This window comes from Gymnoscopelus microlampas (assembly GCF_963454915.1).
Source record: "Gymnoscopelus microlampas genome assembly, chromosome: 15".
Classification (NCBI taxonomy): Eukaryota; Metazoa; Chordata; class Actinopteri; order Myctophiformes; family Myctophidae; genus Gymnoscopelus; species Gymnoscopelus microlampas.
The window spans coordinates 43,019,815-43,037,870 of record NC_139952.1 but is presented as its reverse complement, the minus strand read 5'-3'; the positions used below and the strand labels follow the sequence as shown (position 1 = coordinate 43,037,870).

The 18,056-nt window shown below is 41.6% G+C and overlaps 1 protein-coding gene across 1 annotated transcript in view; it reads right to left on the bottom strand.

Annotated features, from left to right (window-relative positions):
- Positions 1-18,056, bottom strand: part of LOC311061803 (1-phosphatidylinositol 4,5-bisphosphate phosphodiesterase gamma-2-like) — a 90,057-nt gene that overhangs the window by 27,096 nt on the left and 44,905 nt on the right. Inside the window, exons 18-37 of the mRNA XM_084080500.1 lie at positions 17,983-18,056; positions 17,547-17,695; positions 16,717-16,905; positions 15,598-15,720; positions 15,024-15,204; positions 14,425-14,499; positions 14,123-14,238; positions 13,184-13,271; positions 12,645-12,723; positions 11,413-11,582; positions 10,273-10,347; positions 9,400-9,504; positions 9,062-9,131; positions 8,624-8,830; positions 8,320-8,468; positions 7,453-7,585; positions 7,100-7,267; positions 6,781-6,986; positions 6,315-6,424; positions 4,054-4,139 (exon numbers count right to left, since the gene is read on the bottom strand). The exon at positions 17,983-18,056 is cut by the window's right edge and continues 10 nt beyond it. Coding sequence (XP_083936626.1) covers positions 4,054-4,139; positions 6,315-6,424; positions 6,781-6,986; positions 7,100-7,267; positions 7,453-7,585; positions 8,320-8,468; positions 8,624-8,830; positions 9,062-9,131; positions 9,400-9,504; positions 10,273-10,347; positions 11,413-11,582; positions 12,645-12,723; positions 13,184-13,271; positions 14,123-14,238; positions 14,425-14,499; positions 15,024-15,204; positions 15,598-15,720; positions 16,717-16,905; positions 17,547-17,695; positions 17,983-18,056 — 2,553 coding nt within the window. The remainder of the gene's footprint in view (positions 1-4,053; positions 4,140-6,314; positions 6,425-6,780; positions 6,987-7,099; positions 7,268-7,452; positions 7,586-8,319; positions 8,469-8,623; positions 8,831-9,061; positions 9,132-9,399; positions 9,505-10,272; positions 10,348-11,412; positions 11,583-12,644; positions 12,724-13,183; positions 13,272-14,122; positions 14,239-14,424; positions 14,500-15,023; positions 15,205-15,597; positions 15,721-16,716; positions 16,906-17,546; positions 17,696-17,982) is intronic.

The window sequence follows — 18,056 nt, the reverse complement described above, 5'->3', positions numbered from 1 at the left end:
GCATTTCCATTTCCAGTTGTTTTAACTGTGCTCTCCTTTATATAGTATACTGTGCATGACCTCAGGACTACAGCTGTCCCGTTGTTATGCCCGGGGTAAAAGCCTGCCGTTGAGGCAGTGTTCGAACCACCTCCAAGGTGGCAGGGGCTCTACTGGTGCCTTGGGTATTTATTGCATCATAAGGAAAGTTTCTTCTAACTCTTCTAACTTCTAACGCTTTTAACCACAGTCAACTTGGCTTCCCTATTTTGGACATGCATAGGCAAACTTTTGTAAAAACATTAATTCAAAAAAAGACATGAAAAAAGAAGAAGTGAAAATAACATATCTACAAGCTCACAGGGTGTTGTTATGTTATGTTGTTTTTGCTGTTTAACACCATCGTACAACTAAGTATAAAAAAGTGGTTAATAGTCAAGTGATGGATACAATGCCAACATACCCCCCATCAAAGATACTCGTTACTCCTCTTCATAAAAATGGTCAATTCGTCTATGAGATGATAGGTGTGGTGTAGTGAAGGGTATATGAAAGAATATGCCCTATATCCACTTCTTTTTCATCTGGCATTGCCTATGTGTATACCCACGTCTAGTGTGTACAGCAGGGGTAGACAACCTTAGGCACGAGTGCCAACAGGGTGGCACAGGGGAGGGTAAACACTGGCACACTGGCATAAGTGTGAGAGAGGATTGGTTTAAAATGAAATATTTAAAACATGTAGTCAATTAAATGAAGTCCCCTCACATCTGTATGCAAATTACGTCCCGCACATACAGTAATTCTACATTCATTCAAACTCTGGACTCAGCCTGGGGAGGGAGTCTGGGTGATAGGTGGGTTATTGCTCTAACCTTAATCTAATGATCATTGCAATGTCCTGATGTGAAAGAAACTATTTCAGAAGAAGAAAAAAAAAGGATATTTATGGGCCATCAAAATTTGGAAATATTTCATTGTGTCATAATTCAACTTAATGTTGATGTGGCACACAGTCACCGACTATCAAGAAAATAAATATATGCACTTCATGTCAAAAAGGTTGCCGACTGGTGTACATTAATCAGCTTTAATGTTGTCACATAACAAATGTATATTTTAAAATACATAATGATTCTGAATATTTGAAATGGTTTAAATTCTCACCTGCTGCCACTGTATCGATACAGCCGTGCGTTCTCCTGACTCTTCTCTTGTGGAAAAGTCTATACGGTTTCTTTTGAAACTGTACAGACTGTTCTTTTTTTCCCACTCCGCAGCCGCACACACACCTACGTAGCAGCCCGCCTCTCTCACAGTGCTGTCCTCAGCATCTCCTCCACATGAAAACAGCTGTCACAGTGTTATTTGTTTTGTCTGACGGTCTTGTCAAAGTGTTACAGTTTGCGGGTGATAACTTGCTAAAGGTGATAAGCGCGCAGAGCCTCTGCAAACGGTTTTGAGTGACAAACATGAAGGTTTTGGGGAGAAAAAATAGGTTTTGTACTTTTCTTAAAGTATGATATACTTTATTAATTCTCAAAGGTTCACATTGTTCATCGGCATAGAAACAGCCAAAGAGACATAATAATAGTTGCCTGTGTGTTTTATTACAGAGGTGTGGTCAGAGGTGTGACTCCTCTGACCACATCTATGTATTATCTATTATGCCTACACCCGCATATAGGTCCCCTCGGGTGAAACTGGTGAAACCATGCAGTCAGGAAACGGATTAGAGCATACATGGGCAACTGGCGGCCCGGGGGCCATATGCGGCCCACACCTTCCCTTAATGCGGCCCGCAAGTTAATATCGGAATACATGACCCGCTTTAATGATATATTATTAGCTTAAATGACTAGTATAAAAATTCTATTGATTTTTTTTAATGTCCAAATGTATTTGTATTTAAGTTCATAAAGTTAACATAGGTATAACTAAATGCATTTGAAATTAAATAAAAATGTTACTTTTCACAGTGTCGACAGCGGTGTAGACAATCCCAGCAATTTCTCATTTTGTACACTTATGTCTGTGAGTACTTACAGTAACGTCTAATATATTTGAATATATTTTGGGGGGGGGGGGGGATTAAAAAGAGGGATACGGTTGTAAATGTACAAATGCACTTGTACCATTGCATTTAATTCCATAATATAAATATTAATAATAAAGAAAGATTAAAAAAAGAAAATATGACAGGCTAAACAGACATCATTATTATCATTATCACTGCAGATTCAGTACAGGACATACAGCAACTTCCAATCTCTGAAATAGTTCCCTTGTATAAGTGCTGAGAAAAACCTGAGAAAAACTTAAATTGAAAAGAGAAATGTGAATACAATACAAGATTACTTTTCTTAACTTCTTTGTACTTTGCAGCAACCTTACATGCCAGCCATGCTTCTAACAGTAATTGTATTTATGCTTCTGTCTGCAACTATAAATACACTTATCCACTCGTACCTCCCAATACACATATATATATGTATCTTACTAATTATTCTCTGTAGGCCAGAATCAAACATCGATTGAAAGCAAGTGACAGTGGGTTACTGTACATCCTATGTGCTCAAAGAGAGAAGCTAAACCCAGCTAAATGCTGAGGGTTACTTTAACCAATTGAACCCTAGCGTCCTTATTACAGTATGGTCATGTCATAATAGGCAGACCTGAAAACATGGGCCAACTTTTTCAGCTAAGACATTTGTAGAGAGAAAAAAGGTGGGGGATAACTCAGAGTGTAAAGGTACATTTTACACTCACGGTTAAAGGTAGGGTAAGTAATATTTTTTGGCTAGTCAAAGCTCAATATTCTGATAGTAGACCTAATCGTTGCTAGAGTATAGTGTTTGTTCAGTAACATTGGTCTCCCAGTTCTGTAATAAAAATAAATTGTTTTTTCAGGTGGGTTTCCAATTTCATCCAATCAGGAAAGAGAACATATTTATAAGCTTACATTTTATGGTGTTCCAGTTTATTATTATATTTATATCATCATCACTTCCAATTTAACTTTTTGTTTATCCTGTATCGTGTATGAATTCCTCCTGATTGGATGAAAATGGTATCGTGACCTGAAAATGCATTTCTTCACTAAAGAGTGGAAGAGACAGGAAGACTCCCGTTACTGAGCATACACTATAGCAATGATTACTATCAGAACACAGAGCTGAAAAGCTTATCGCATCTTTAAATGTACATTATTCAGGATTCTGCAACATGGTTCTACATGTTACCACCATCATGCAGGGAAAGAAGGCCTCAGATGCAGATGCAGCACCGGACCTTGGCAGGTGATGTTCTCATGGGTTCTTCTCTTTTATTCTAAAACAAAAGTGGAGGACAGCACAAATGATGTTGAAGGACTCAAACACAACCCAGGGATGACATTTTGCATTATTTCCTGTTGCTGCATCAGAACAAGGTCCAGCTTTTCGGCATAGACCTTCTACAATTGCACATTGCACAATGCAGTACTGGGTTCCTTGCATGGCTTGCATGACTAAGTCTTACAGTAAGTCAGTGGTTCGCAACCTTTTCAGGCCGTGACCCCCCAAAATAATCATATTTGAACTGGGGGAACCCCACCCTGACAAGCATTTGGAATGTAGGAGCTGAGGCATTACATTTAGTTTGACTAGGTTCCACAGATAAATATTGTGAAAATAACAGATCTACAAGCTCGTTGCGAGGCGTTGTGAGCTTGTAGATCGGCTATTTTCAAAATGTGGGCCCCTTTATTATAATATTTGACAATTTGGCAGGTGTTTGATCTGTTTTTGTAGTATAGTTTGATGATTACTTGTGATGCAGAGGGCTAATGGTCTTTTTCTTTTCTTTAATTTTCTTTTTTTTAAACCCCTCTGGGGACCCCGAGCCACAGGTTGAGAACCACTGCAGTAGTGGTTGCTCAGCTGACGGTAGGTGTTACGCTCCACATCAGCACTCCATCTCCCAGGGGTCTAGGGCAATGGAAAGAGAGGGATAGACCGCCTTGTTGGCCTATTACCGACAATAAGCCACTCCGACATACTTACTTATGTAAGTGTTTTAAGTTCTAATGTATACCTGCTGCCTTGGCATTGTTGGACACTTCCTCTACGTAGTTCACTGGGAAAAACATCTGCCGCATTCCATGACAGTCCCCTTTCCACCTGCAGAGAGTAGGAGAGTAGAGAACAGTGAGATGAATCCTGGAGGAAAGCCGAGATCTTTTTGCAACGCAGAGAGTACTGGACTCACAATAATGCTCGCTCTTCTCAGGTGCTGCTTGTCAGCCCTTAGCAGTGGTGTAAAGTAACTAAGTACATGTACTCAAGTACTGTATTTAAGTACAATTTTGAGGTAATTTTATTTGAAAATAGCAGATCTACAAGCTCACAACACGATGCGACGCGTTGTAAACAAACTTTGTATAAAAAAAACTTTGTTGACTGTCAAACAGGTGTTTGATATTCCATACTGTTTGCCTGTTAATGCCTTCAAGAGGTTATGCAAAACATTATTTCTTAAAAAAATGCATATATATCATGAAAGCAATATCCCAAATTGGAATCACATGCTGAGTAGTCTTGTGTAGCAGACAACTATTCCACAATCTCCGGATGCTATATAGAGTCTGGAACTAAACCTCCTGAAATCCGAGGCAGGAAGCTGTCATCTGTTCGTCATTTCCGTTGACAAAAATATATTTTAAAACATCTTTACATTAAATGTTTTAATTTCTATTTCAACTAAGCAGCAAGCTATATATGCTTAGATGATTTTGATTTATATTAGGATACAGTTGAGCGACTGTAAAGACAAAACGGAAGCGGGGAGGAGGCTTCATATCCGCTTTGATCACTTGATCATTTTCAGAACTTCCGTTGCTCCAGACTGTATGAAGGAAGCATTTGAAAATTGTGGGAGGCAAAACCGTCTGGCTCACGAGACTACATGTTGAGGGTCTCTAGTGCACCTCCAAAAACACTCTACTACTGCCCATAAGGGACGGCAAAATGTGAACAGTTGCACCGTCTGTAGAACAAAGTCTATTTCCGCCCACAGCTTCGCCAAGTCCGGAAAGCTGCACTCCACGACTGACAGCCGGCCTGGTGGAGATCTGTGCTCCAAGGGGCACGCTTTTTTTTATTAGCTGTGTCTGTCTTTCACAAACAAATCACTACTCTGGTGAAATAAAAGCCTTTTCGTTCATTTCAATACAGTGGTGTGATACCTTAGTATATGGGGTCTTCAACTTTTTTCAGACCAGGGACCCCTTAGCTGAGAGAGAGATGAAGCAGGGACCCCCCAACACATATTATATAAAATTGTGTAGCAAACCAAGCCTTTAGATTTCATAGACTATCAGTGACTACAGTACCACTGAAACCCCAATACCTAGTAATCTTGACAGTTACTTGGCTCTGTACTTGATCCGCTCTTTTTTCCCTCTACACCAAACCTAAAGAAAATAGCCGATCTACAAGCACACAACGCTGCGAGGCGTTGTGAGCTTGTAGATCTGCTATTTTCGGCTAATGTTACCCTCAGAATAGGGATTCTAGGGTTGAAGTGTTTAAAAAAAACTCTGTAGTAACTCTGAGGACCCCCTAGGGGTCCTGGACCCCTTGAGAAGTTCTCTCGGACATTAGAATATTATAAAAACTGAAAAACTGGAAATGCAAACGTATAGAATTAAATATATATGTATATTTTTTCACCCTTTGTTGAACATTTTCAAAAAATCAACAAAACACTAACACTGCTCACATGTACAACACACTGCTGCCAGCCATTACTGTACTGACTTGTCACCAGTTGGCATAGTCAACAAACGTAGATAAAAAGATCTTGGTTCTCAACCTTTTCAGGCTGCGACCCCCCAAAATAATCCTATTTGAACTGGGGATCCCCCAAAATAATCATATTTGAACTGGGAACCTCCCAAAATAATTGTTGAGGCATTACATTTAGTTTGACTCGGCGCCACAGATAAATATTATGAACATAGCAGATCTACAAGCTCACAATGCTTCGCGTTGCGAGGCGTTGTGAACTTGTAGATCGGCTATTTTCATAATTTTTTACCTCTTATATTATTTGACAATTTGGACGATGTTTGACCAGTTTTTATAGTAGTTTGTTGATTAATTTTGATGCAGAAATGGTCTTTTTTTCTTTATTTTACAATTTAAGGTCTTAAAGGTCCTTAAATTGTCACTTCACTGTCATCTGGCGACCCCCCAAAAATCATGTGGGGACCCCACTGGGTGTGCCGACCCACAGGTTGAGAACCACTGTACTAGAATACAGTACAGAGCAGTGCCGTGTGTGTGTGGCCTCACCATTCGCCCTTCTCTCTGGACACGTTGTATATCATGTCTCCTCTCTTGAAGCTGAGCTCACCTGGTGCCTCGGCCTGGAAGTCATACAAGGCTCTGACAGTATTCTGAGGCTAGAACACACACACACACACACACACACACACACACACACACACACACACACACACACACACACACACACACACACACACACACACACACACACACACACACACACACACAGTTGTTAAAAGTATGTCAAGTGATTAAAAGGCCTGAGCTCCCCGGACAGGTGGTTCCAGAGCCGAGGGGATAAGATCGAAGGAGCCAGGCCACATTCAACGATAAAAGCACACGATGAGCTTGTAGATCTGCTATTCTTGGCAAAGACATTTGGTGTAGAGGGCAAAAGGAGCGGACCAAGTATTATAGAGCCCTGGGGGACCCCAGTCAACTAAAAGTAGTACATTTGTACAAAACTTCGAACCTGTAGTCTGCACGCCCCAGTTGGCGGTCTGGCAGGGTTTGGGGGCGGGACTCCTCTACTGGTAGGAGGAGTCGTAGTCCATGGTGCTCCAAGGTCGGTGGTGGTTGCCATAGCGTTGGTCCTCCCCTTTATATCGATGTGGACCAACAGAGAGGCCAGCTCTAAGTTTTCACTGTAGCCATTGGTCAATGGTACTGAGCGATAACCTACCAAAACATGATACACAATACAATACGATAAACACGCTGTAGCATTGTGCACACGTGCGGTATGCACACACATAGTACATGCAGTTGTATTTTGTGTGCATGTTTTCCACCTGTGCGGAGGCCTTTAAAAGGAAACGTGGCCTGAGCGAGGAAGTAAGGGTCTGAGAACATGTCCTCTTCACTGACCACAAAACGTAGGAAGGTCAGCTCTGGCTCATACACTTCAAATGTTACTGGCTCTTTAGGAGCCCCCCACACTGGATTCAGACCGTTATCAGCTGGGAAACACAAACCAAAATGGAAGTCAACTTTCTTCAAAATTAAAGCAGCCTCATTCTAAAACCAGCAGAAAATGATAACGCAGCGGCAGCGCTTCACACCATATTATCAGCTTGCCCGGTGTTGCCAGAGTTACTGCACTTCCCTTTAAACACGCCATTCTTCCAACATTCCCCCAACTTACGAAAGACAACAGTCTTGAAGTTGCTCTCCTCAACGGTCTTGAAGTCGCTGTATCCATGTCCACACAATTCAATCTCTACAAAAGGGCAGCTGATATTTCGGTTTAGCTTAGGAAGGTGTCGGGCTCCAAGCACCTGCATGGGGCATAAATCAGTCACAGAATATTCGTCATGAGCAAGCCATGCCATAACAGAGAAATAGTACACAGCAAACTGCAACTCTAATGTTAGACTTAAAGGTTAGTTTGGATTTTTGGACTTAAAGCTGTAGTGGTTGCAAAGGTATTAATTGATTGCCCGAGTCCCGTGGTCAGAGTTCTGGTCCGGTTCTGATGAATATGAAGTAGTTCCGTGATTTGGTGGAGGCCGCTCATTAAAAAATAATTAATATATGTATATTTTTTAAATAGCATATTTTATATTGTTGATCTATTTCTATTTCCATATAGTGCAGGTTTCGTTCAACTTCGACCCCTCTGTCATATGGTACTATTTTTTGTGTCCAGAATCACTGCGCCGCGGCAGCCTACTCTCCCACAAAATATATGACACAAGAAATAGTACCATGTGACAGAGGGGTCGAAGTTGAACGAAACCTGCACTATATGGTAGAAATAGGTCAACAATACAAATGACGCTAGTTTTTTTGGCCCCCACCAAATCATGGAACTACTTAATATTTATCAGAACCGGACCAGAACTCTGACCACGGTACTCGGGCAATCAATTAATACCTTTGCAACCACTACATTCATGGCAAGTATTTCCTACAGCTTTAAGTCTAAAAATCCGAACTAACCCTTTAAATGAACTCCAGATTTTGTCATAATGACAACAGCCCCTGTGTGAGTGTTTCCGTGGGGACCTACCCTGATGCCAATGCTGCTCTTGAACACCTTTTTGTCCTGAGGGTCATGGTTGGGGTTGTAGCCATCGTTATGTATCAACTGCGGCTGCAGAACATATCCTGTACGTTTATTCAGACGGAAGAGGGCGCTGTTCAACTGGGTGTGTTTATCTAGACAAACAAGAAATTATCCAATATTTGTTATCCGATACCCAAAAGTGAAAAGTTGCAATCCAATTATATATATATATATATATATATATATATATAATATATATATATATATATGCCAAAGTATAAAATAAGGCAGATAACAGCCCACTGACCTGGAGTCTGGAAGTTCAGTGCCACCATGTGACACCCAGCAGCCCACATAGGGTAAGGGTCATAGTTGGAGGAGTCGATGCGCTCGCCTTTAGGGTAGGTCCTACTCAGCCCTGTGCGGTTGTACAGTAGGAAGCCTTTCTGGTCCTTTTCTGGAACTTTGTTCTCCCCGAAGGAGCGGACCTCTTTGTGGGTGTCTCCGGTCACTTCTATGGATGAGACATTCGTGTGTATATTTGCGAGTATTTTTGCTTTTGGGTATTTTGTGAAAGTATGGTTGTTTGTTTGGTGTGTGTGTGTGTGTGTGTGTGTGTGTGTGTGTGTGTGTGTGTGTGTGTGTGTGTGTGTGTGTGTGTGTGTGTGTGTGTGTGTGTGTGCGTGCGTGCGTGCGTGCGTGCGTGCGTGCGTGCGTGCGTGTGTGCGTGTGTGCGTGTGTTTACCAAAGTTGTCCTTGTCCTTGCTGCGGGACTGACAATAGACCACTAGGTCCGACATATCACTGGAAGGGGACTGAAGTTGGACAGAACAAAGCAACCACTTCTGTAAGCATAACTCTGACAGCCTATAGCAACTCTGTTCAGCCCATCTTCCTATGGTTTAAGGCTGGGCAATAAAGATAAAATATTGAAAACAAATATTGTGATTTTTATTTTTAACCAAATATATGTAGATATTGACACTGAATGTCCTGGGTGATGACTGTGAAGATATTATGGAGATAACTAAGGTGCAGTCACAATATATTTACACAATGAGATTTTTCCTAAATAATCATCACCTCATGCCTTCGTATGCTACGTTGAAACCAAGACTTTTCCTTCACACTTGATTTTACACTGTGCTCGGCACCTCTCCCATCCTGGTATGCTTTCTTCCCTTTGTCCTGTTAAAATGAAAAGCATGACATTTAAATAAGAAAAGAAAACATCAAACAATATAAAATATAACATAGTTGCTGTTGAGCAGAAACCTTCTATCTCCACAGTTAAACATTTTATGTTTTTTCACAAATGAATGCCCTGCTTTGTTGTACAAGAGTGCCACGCAAAAGTAGCGAAAATAGCCGATCTAAAAGCTCAGTGCTCACGATGCGTTGTGAGCTTGTAGATCTGCTATTTTCACTACTTCTGAAACATTTTGAAATTGAAACTGAAAGTGGTTAAGTATGTCTGTGGGTTATAGAAATATACAATGAAGATTGTATTAACAAGAGCTTGTGACTAAAGAATAACTACAGTACACTGGATCCATTGGAACACAGGTTATTTTTTCCATTTCCAGGAAAGTGAAGGCCAATCTATACTCCTTCCGACGTCGTAAAATCTTCCGGTCAGAAAGGCTTTCAGAACTATAGCTCAGAGAGTCAGGACACCTGGACGTGCACGACAGGTTCTGAGGAAAAGTTCTGAGACCGCCCATACGAAGTTCGGAATGATGTCAATTTGTAGTTATATCACCTCCCTTTCTGAAGAGAAGTTTGGCGAGTCGGAAGGAGTATGGACCATTGTTTTTTTTTTTACATAAAAAAATCACTCCACTGCATGGCGTGATTGACCAATCAGAAACGAGCATTCAGCCAAGCCATGCAATAATAATATACGGTACAGCGATACATGGGGAAATAAAAAGCAGCTCAATAAAACTAAAGCACCTCAACACCAGGACTTCGTTTGCTGCTAAGTCGTTTTATCAAAGACTTTTCCTTCACACTTGATTTTCCTTTGTCCTGTTGAAAGGAAAAGCATGACATTTAAATAAGAGAGGAATACTCAAAAGAATACTGTGAAGAGGATCAATACATTGGAATCAATAACAAATGACCAATTCATTTACAAATGAATTACAGTTTACATTACAGATTTGAATACGTTACCGTGGTTGCCCCGATGCAAGTTATTGGCACAGCCCGAGGAATCTGCAAGGAAAAGTAGCGTTTCTAAGACTATGGTTCAACTTCTCACGTCTGTGGCGCCCTGTATGGTCAGAAGAGACTTTATCTTGGCCCCTCAACATGTGATTCAAATTTGAGGTTGATTGTCATGATATTTATTTGTTAAAAATAAGCCCCTCATACTAATTGTGGAAGCCCATTACTGCCAAATGGTATGGAATATCAAAAACCTAGACTCACGGTCACATACAGTAGATCCCGAGATCATGTGTACCTCATTTGATGAAGATAGGTAAAATCATGTTCCTGCAATACCTATACATATGAGTATATATGTATATGTATATATATATATATATATATATATATATATATATATATATATATGACTGTCGCATCGCGACGCGTTGTGAGCTTGTACTGTAGATCGGCTATTTTCAAATAGCCAAAGTTTCAAAAGGGCTGAAGTGATGAATAAATGTTTTGTACAAATATATATATATATATATAATTAAATCTACAAAGAAACTAGTAACTAAACTTTTGAAATAATTGGAAATAATTAGTGGTAAAAGTAAAATATTTGCCTCTGAGATGTAGTGGAGTAGAAGTGAAAGTATTCGAAAATTGGAAATACTCCAGTAAAGTAAAAAATACCTCAAAATTGTACTTAAGTACAATACTTGTGTAAATGTGCTTAGTTACTTCAGAAATATACATACTGTACAGAATAACCCCAACATGGACCCACAATCTATATCTAAAGCAATACTTTGCATAAAAGCCAAGCAGTCCATAAATAGAGGTTAGTTTTTCGGACCAGCTTCTATCTTCTACTTGAGCCAATTCTTTAAGGATGACGTAAAAGAAATGATGTGATGCTGGATATTAGATACTGGCCTCATGTTCATGTGGTATTAACTGCTGGTTGATCGGAGACTCATTAGAATGGGACCAGGCCACCTGGTACCATTCATAAAGCTCCTCCACTGAGTCTGCAGCCAAGTCAAACTGCAGACTGTCATTCTCCACATCCTGAAGAGTCATCACGTGATCCTTCCCATTCTTTGCTGGAGAGAGAAGAAAGTAAGGAGGGAAGTAAGGAAGGAAGGAGAGAATTGACGAAAAGCAAATGCGTCCATTCAATCCGGGAAGGCATCTACAAATCCTAACAGTTTTCTGAAAAATGTATGTTGCTATACATATATATATCAGTGGTGCTTAAACTTTTTCATGTGAAGGACCCCCAAAATTATATGTATTTGGTCACGGACCCCCATCTCAAAATATTTAGTTCCAGGGACCCCCCAGAAGCAGAGATTTGAGTTAAAAATGTTCGCTTTAAAAATATATATATTCATAGATGTGCACCCATTTTTTAGATAAAAAAAAATAGCAGATCTACAAGCTCATAGCGTGACACTCGGCACTTGGATATTTTTGAATAGCCAAAGTATAAAATAATGGTTATAAGTGTAGCTAAAATCTAAAATGACACAGTATGCGTTCCCGTATTGAATGGGTTCAGACCTGGTGCATATCTGCGTGCTTCTACCTTTAGAGCCAGATGCAATGTGGACGTCATTTTAGATTCTGATACATATACCGTATATATGACAGTACTTTCAAGAAACCAGTCAGATCGAAAAAGAAACGAAAAAGAGGGCGGATAGGCCCCGAGCGGTCGGCCGTCGGCTTAGCGAGCAGCTAGCAAGTGGATCACGTTTTAACAACCCCCGGATTCTCACTTTGCCTCCCGGCAGGGATGCACAGGCAACGCCGTGGTGTCAGTGTTTTTTCCACGTGCACGCACAGGTACGGTACGGATCATGCGCATGCAAGCTAGAATGCGTCCCTAGCGGCGATATGGTCGCGAGCTAGAGGATCGGGTGTTTCTTTTACTTTTTATTCCGTCTGCCGGGCGGAGCGTTCGGTTTGGAGTCTCGAAACGAGCGAGCCTTTTTCAATCTTACTGGTTTCGTGCTTGTACTGTAACATATATATACAATAATATATATAATAAATAAAATACAACCACACACGTGTGTACACACAGACATTATATACTTATGGAATAGTAATCAGTGCAGAGTATGTACCTCACTCACATCCTGAGACAGAGATATACTCACAGTTGGGTACACGTTGGACCTTACACTTAGTGATGTCCACCACACCTTGACAGAGTGTACTCAGTGGGTTATCATCTTCCTGTTTCAGTACACAGCACAAATACAGCACAATGCAGTTAAGGGTTGCTTAAAAATATAAAAAAAGAGATTTCAAAAAGATGACATTGTAGATTAGGCTATTTTCACGCAACACCTTTGTATGCTGAAATGTGTTATTTCAGTGTGTGGTAGTTAAATTCTTATCAATCTATCAATGAAGCTCTATTAAAGCCATAGTTCACCCCCAAAATGACTTTTTTTCTTTCGATTTCTCACCCTATGGAGCTTTTTTGTTTTTTGTCACATTCCTAAGCCAATAATTTGATGACCGGCGGACTCAAAGAGTCTCCATTGAGTCTTCTACTGACTCCGCCTTTCATCAGATTATTGGCTCAGGAATGCGACACAAACTAAAATCTCCATATATTCAAGGCTCCATGGGGTGAGAAATTGATAGAAAATAATTTGGGTGAACTATCCCTTTAAGTTCTAATGTATACCTTCTGTTTAGTCTCAGGCCTGGACACTTCCTCTACGTAGTTTGATGGGAAAAACAGCTGCAGATTTCCGTGACAGTCCCCTTTCCACCTGCAGAGAGTAGGAGAGTAGAGAACAGCGTGATGAATCCTGGAGGAAAGACCATCTTTGTGCAACGCAGAGTACTGGAGGACACTTGAATAAACAGCGCAATATTTCTTGTGCATACTTGAATGGGGGTCCCTGGCAAAACATGTTTTCAGATGGGGGTCTGTTGCCAAATATGTATTCATTTGGGGTTCATTGAAATGAAACCTTTTTATACAACTGAAATATTTAACTTAAATGTTTTAATGGAACCTCCAAACTGTTGTTATAGGTCATAGATACATCATAGACCTGGGTTCTTCAACGTTTTTCAACCCAAGGACCCCGTAGCTGAGAGAGAGATGAAGCAGGGACCCCCACTACATAGTGTATTAAATTGTGTTGTAGATTAAACTTTTTCATAGATTTCATAGATAGCTGGATTCATATCTGTGTATTTTCAGATAGTTAACCTTTAAACCCTCAATATTTAGTCAACTTGACTGTTGGCTCTGCTCTTTTCCCCTCTAAACGACTCTCCGAAAATAGCCGATCTACAAGCTCACATCACATCTGCTATTTTCGGCTAATGTTCCCCACCACACAAAGATTTGGCGGACCCCCTGTAGTAACTCTGAGGACCCCCTAGGGGTCCTGGACCCCCTGTTGAAGATCCCTGTCATAGAGAACTGTCACAAGATGCATGGAACTGTCTCAGAAGTCAAGCATCACTGAACGGTAAAGCTGCCACGAACAGCAGTCAAGATGCACAAGCATCATGGTGACATATAGTCCACAAAGATCTATAAAAAGTTTTGGTATGACTGGAATACAGTGCTATATGCTGTGCCATGTGTATGAGAGAATGTCCTCACCATCCTTCAGTTTCAGTCTCTTTGGACACGTTGTGTATCAGATCGCCTTCACCAAAGCTGAGGTAATCTGACTCCTTGGCCTGGTAGGCGTACAGGGCTCTGACAGTATTTGGAGGCTAGAACACACACACACACACACACACACACACACACACACACACACACACACACACACACACACACACACACACACACACACACACACACACACACACACTCTTAAGGAAAGAATATAGAGGAGAAAACATGCACATAATTAAGTGAATGGTACAGTACCATCAGTCACTGTTGTGTATACGTACCATTGATGGCTCAGCCTTAGTCTCATTAGGGTCCACATATAATTGGACATCATAGAGAGAACCACAGTCCTGCTCCTATAGAGACAGAGTTACACAATGTAAACATTTTAGGTAAGACATAGGCCATGTAGTTGCTCAGTCTAGATTAATTTCACACCTACACCTACAACCGCTAGTATTTTTTTTAGTATTTTACGGCGAAGCATGAGCAGCCACACAGAGACCAAAGGCACAAACATTGCAAACTCTCTCATTCGCTAAGTCACTCACTCTCTCGTTCCCTTGTGAATAATATGTCATGCGTTTTTTTATTGGTGATAGAATGCACATGATGCGTACGCCTCTAATATATCTATCTACTGATGGCTTACACATTATGCACACCTAACCAACCCAGAGGGCAAGGTTGAACATTAAGTATTTTATTGTCTTCTATGTTGTTATCCTATTTTTCATATTCTTGTACTCTACCCTTTCCTGAATATTAGTTTCATCCTTACCGCTATAACAACTATGTAGGTCAATAAAGGTCTGTCTATCTGTCTGTCTGTCTGTCTGTCTATCTAGCATACATCCTCCCTCCCTGCAGACTCACTCACCATGCTGAAGCGGTTCATCAACTCAGGGGTGACTGGGTAACGTAGTTTGATCTTGCGGTACAGTGGCTTTTTCCTGAAATGGTTGACCAGCTCCACCAGGCTGTCAAACTCCATGGTGGTGCCCAGGCGGTAAATGCCGTCCTCTTTCTGGATGCGACAGTGTTTCACCTTAGCTTCTCCTCTGAAGGACAACAAGCAAGTGAGGACAAATATGACAAATACAGGAACTTGTTGTCCAATTCTAATTTTGACATTTAGACACATTAATTAATCATTACATGACATCCCTATTTTGTGCATGTCTTAACAAAAAAAATCTAAATGTTTCAAAAATATGAACTATTACTTGTAGATCAGCTTTTTCTGAATACCTGAATTGTAGAATAGAGCTTAAGTGGTTAAGACTAAGTATTAAAATAGTTCAGCTTTGTAGTGGGTGGAGATCCATATAAATTAAGTGGGTTATTATAGTATATGAACTACACATACACATGTGAATGTGTCTCGACTACTGACACACTCAAAGGGTTCTCTGCAGGGTTGTATGTATTGTGTCATAATGTACCACTGCTACCTGAAGGTGATGGCGAAGGAGTCTGGCTCTCCCTCTCTCTGTCTGATGAGGAAAGCTCCATCTCTGGGGATTGTCATTAGGTAGTCCTCCGCCTGGCCTCTGCTCAGGTTACTGTAGAACCAACTGCAAAAACAACACACGCAGGTCTAATATTTTAGAGTTTGCATTTGCATTTGCCAAGAATGTTTTCATTTAATCAAGAATGAAAGTCGGAGGTTCGAAGACGATCAGATACCGTTGTAGTTCCGACCATAAACGATGCCGACTTGCAATTTGTCGGTGTTACACCCATGACCCCCGGGAAACCAAAGTCTTTGGGTTCCGGGGGGAGTATGGTTGCAAAGCTGAAACTTAAAGGAATTGACGGAAGGGCACCACCAGGAGTGGAGCCTGCGGCTTAATTTGACTCAACACGGGGAAGCTCACCTGGCCCGGACATATATATGTATATACATATGTGTGATGATTATGAGTGTACTGTATGTGCTGGTGTCATAGGCACGCTGGGCAAGACCTGACAAGACCGGTTGAGTGCCTAAACGGAAGTACCAGAATCTTGGCGGAAGTACCGGCCAAGGAAATGGCGTTGTTCTTGACGTTTTACAAATCCGTTTACATTCTCCGCGAATGAAACGAGTGTTGTGATTGGTCGAAAAATATAGTTTCCGGGGGAAATGGGTACGACGGAAGTCCCGCCCCTATAGACACTCTCTGCTTTAGGTTGTGACCAGGCTTTTCTCTTAGCAGATGAGTACGGCTGGAAACGAGGCTATGTCATAGGTGGGAATTGTGACTGCGTGTGTAGAGGTACAGATCAGCGCATGCGTGTGTGTTTTTTGTTTGTTTGTTTTAGCTTTTTCCCCCTTTCACTCCCCAATTTAGTCGTTATTCCCATTAATTCCTCCCCACACACGTCTGTGTGTTGTTGTCACTGTTGTTGTATCCTACTGACCGTCCTACTCCGTCCTACTCCTCCCGCCCATCACTCCCTACTGACAGGCTCCGCCCCCAGCCCGTAGGAGTTCAGTGACAAATATCACCCTCCTTACCTGTGTTCGTATTGACGCTCGACAAAGCCGGATGCACCACGGCATGTGCGTGTGGTTAAGTAAGACTTACCCCTCTCTCAGGTGTGGGTCAGGCTGAGGCATGAACTCTGTGAGACACAGTTCAAACCCTTTGAAACACATGGGGCTGTCTCCATAATGCTGGATCAGAGTGTAGATGTCGGTGAAGTAACGTTGAGGCGTCAGGTTATAACCCTCTGAACCAGATTGAATACGACAGTGATGGACACGCCCACTGCGCCTATAGGTACATGCATGAATACAAAAAGATCGATGTAACACACCACACAGAATAATTCAGACACAACTAATTAAATTCCCTCATCACACCAGTTAGTGTGATGAGTGATGCGCGGGATACTAGTGATGCGCGGGTTGACCCTTAACCCGCGGGACCCGCAGGTCAACCCGCGGCGCGGGTGGGTCGAGTCAGAATTTCAGAGGCAATTATGCGGGCTGCGGGTGAGCGGGTCAGCCGCTCTCACACGCAAAAAATAAATAAAAATCACATGCTCTTGTTTTGTCTTTATTCCTAATAAGAATAAGAATAATAACAATACAACAGTTTGAATACACTTGGGGATTATTTTCTAACCATGATTTTACAGAATTAAAAACAAATCGCTGGGTCGCGGGGCGGGTTGAGCCATAGATTTATATGGGTTCGCGGGGCGGGTTGGGTTCCGTGGCGGGGCGGGTCATGAAAAAACCCGACCCGCGCATCACTACAGCATACACACCATACGGAACACAATAATCATAAGCCATTTCAGATAATATGTCTATTCAATTAAAAAGTTTGCACTCAAATCAGCTTGCACTGTTGTTGAAATGTTCAGTTCAAGTTACACTCTAAAATGAATCAAGTGGTCATGGTGGTACCAGAAGGAGAGAGTGTAGTTTCCGACAGATGTGTCACTTTCACGGACCAAGTAGGTTCCATCTCTGCCACCAGACTCATGGAGCAGCCTCTCAGCCATCTGCCTGCCCGCTGGCACGCAGCCGTGGAACCACGGCTCCGAACGGTGGCGCTGAAATGTATAGGGGGAGGCAAAGAGGGGATAATGGAGGGACGTGAACAGGAGGTACTTAAGACAAAGAAATTGAGAAGAAGAGAGGCAGTGAAATAAGGAAAATAGGGAAGTAAATGTGCAGTCACACTTTAATTCTGACTATACGGCCGGATGCTGCCAATGCTTTTCAATGGGAATGGAGCGTTTTGTTGCTATTCGAGGATTTCCGCAAAAAAACGCTCCGTTCCCATTGAAAAGCATTGGCAGAAGCGGCCCGCATAGGCATTATCCCTGCACTGTTTTACCTCTCCGGGGTCTTCCGGTATGTCGTCCTCCTCTAGATAATACAGTTTTCCATTTGCGATTTTACAGTAGTGTG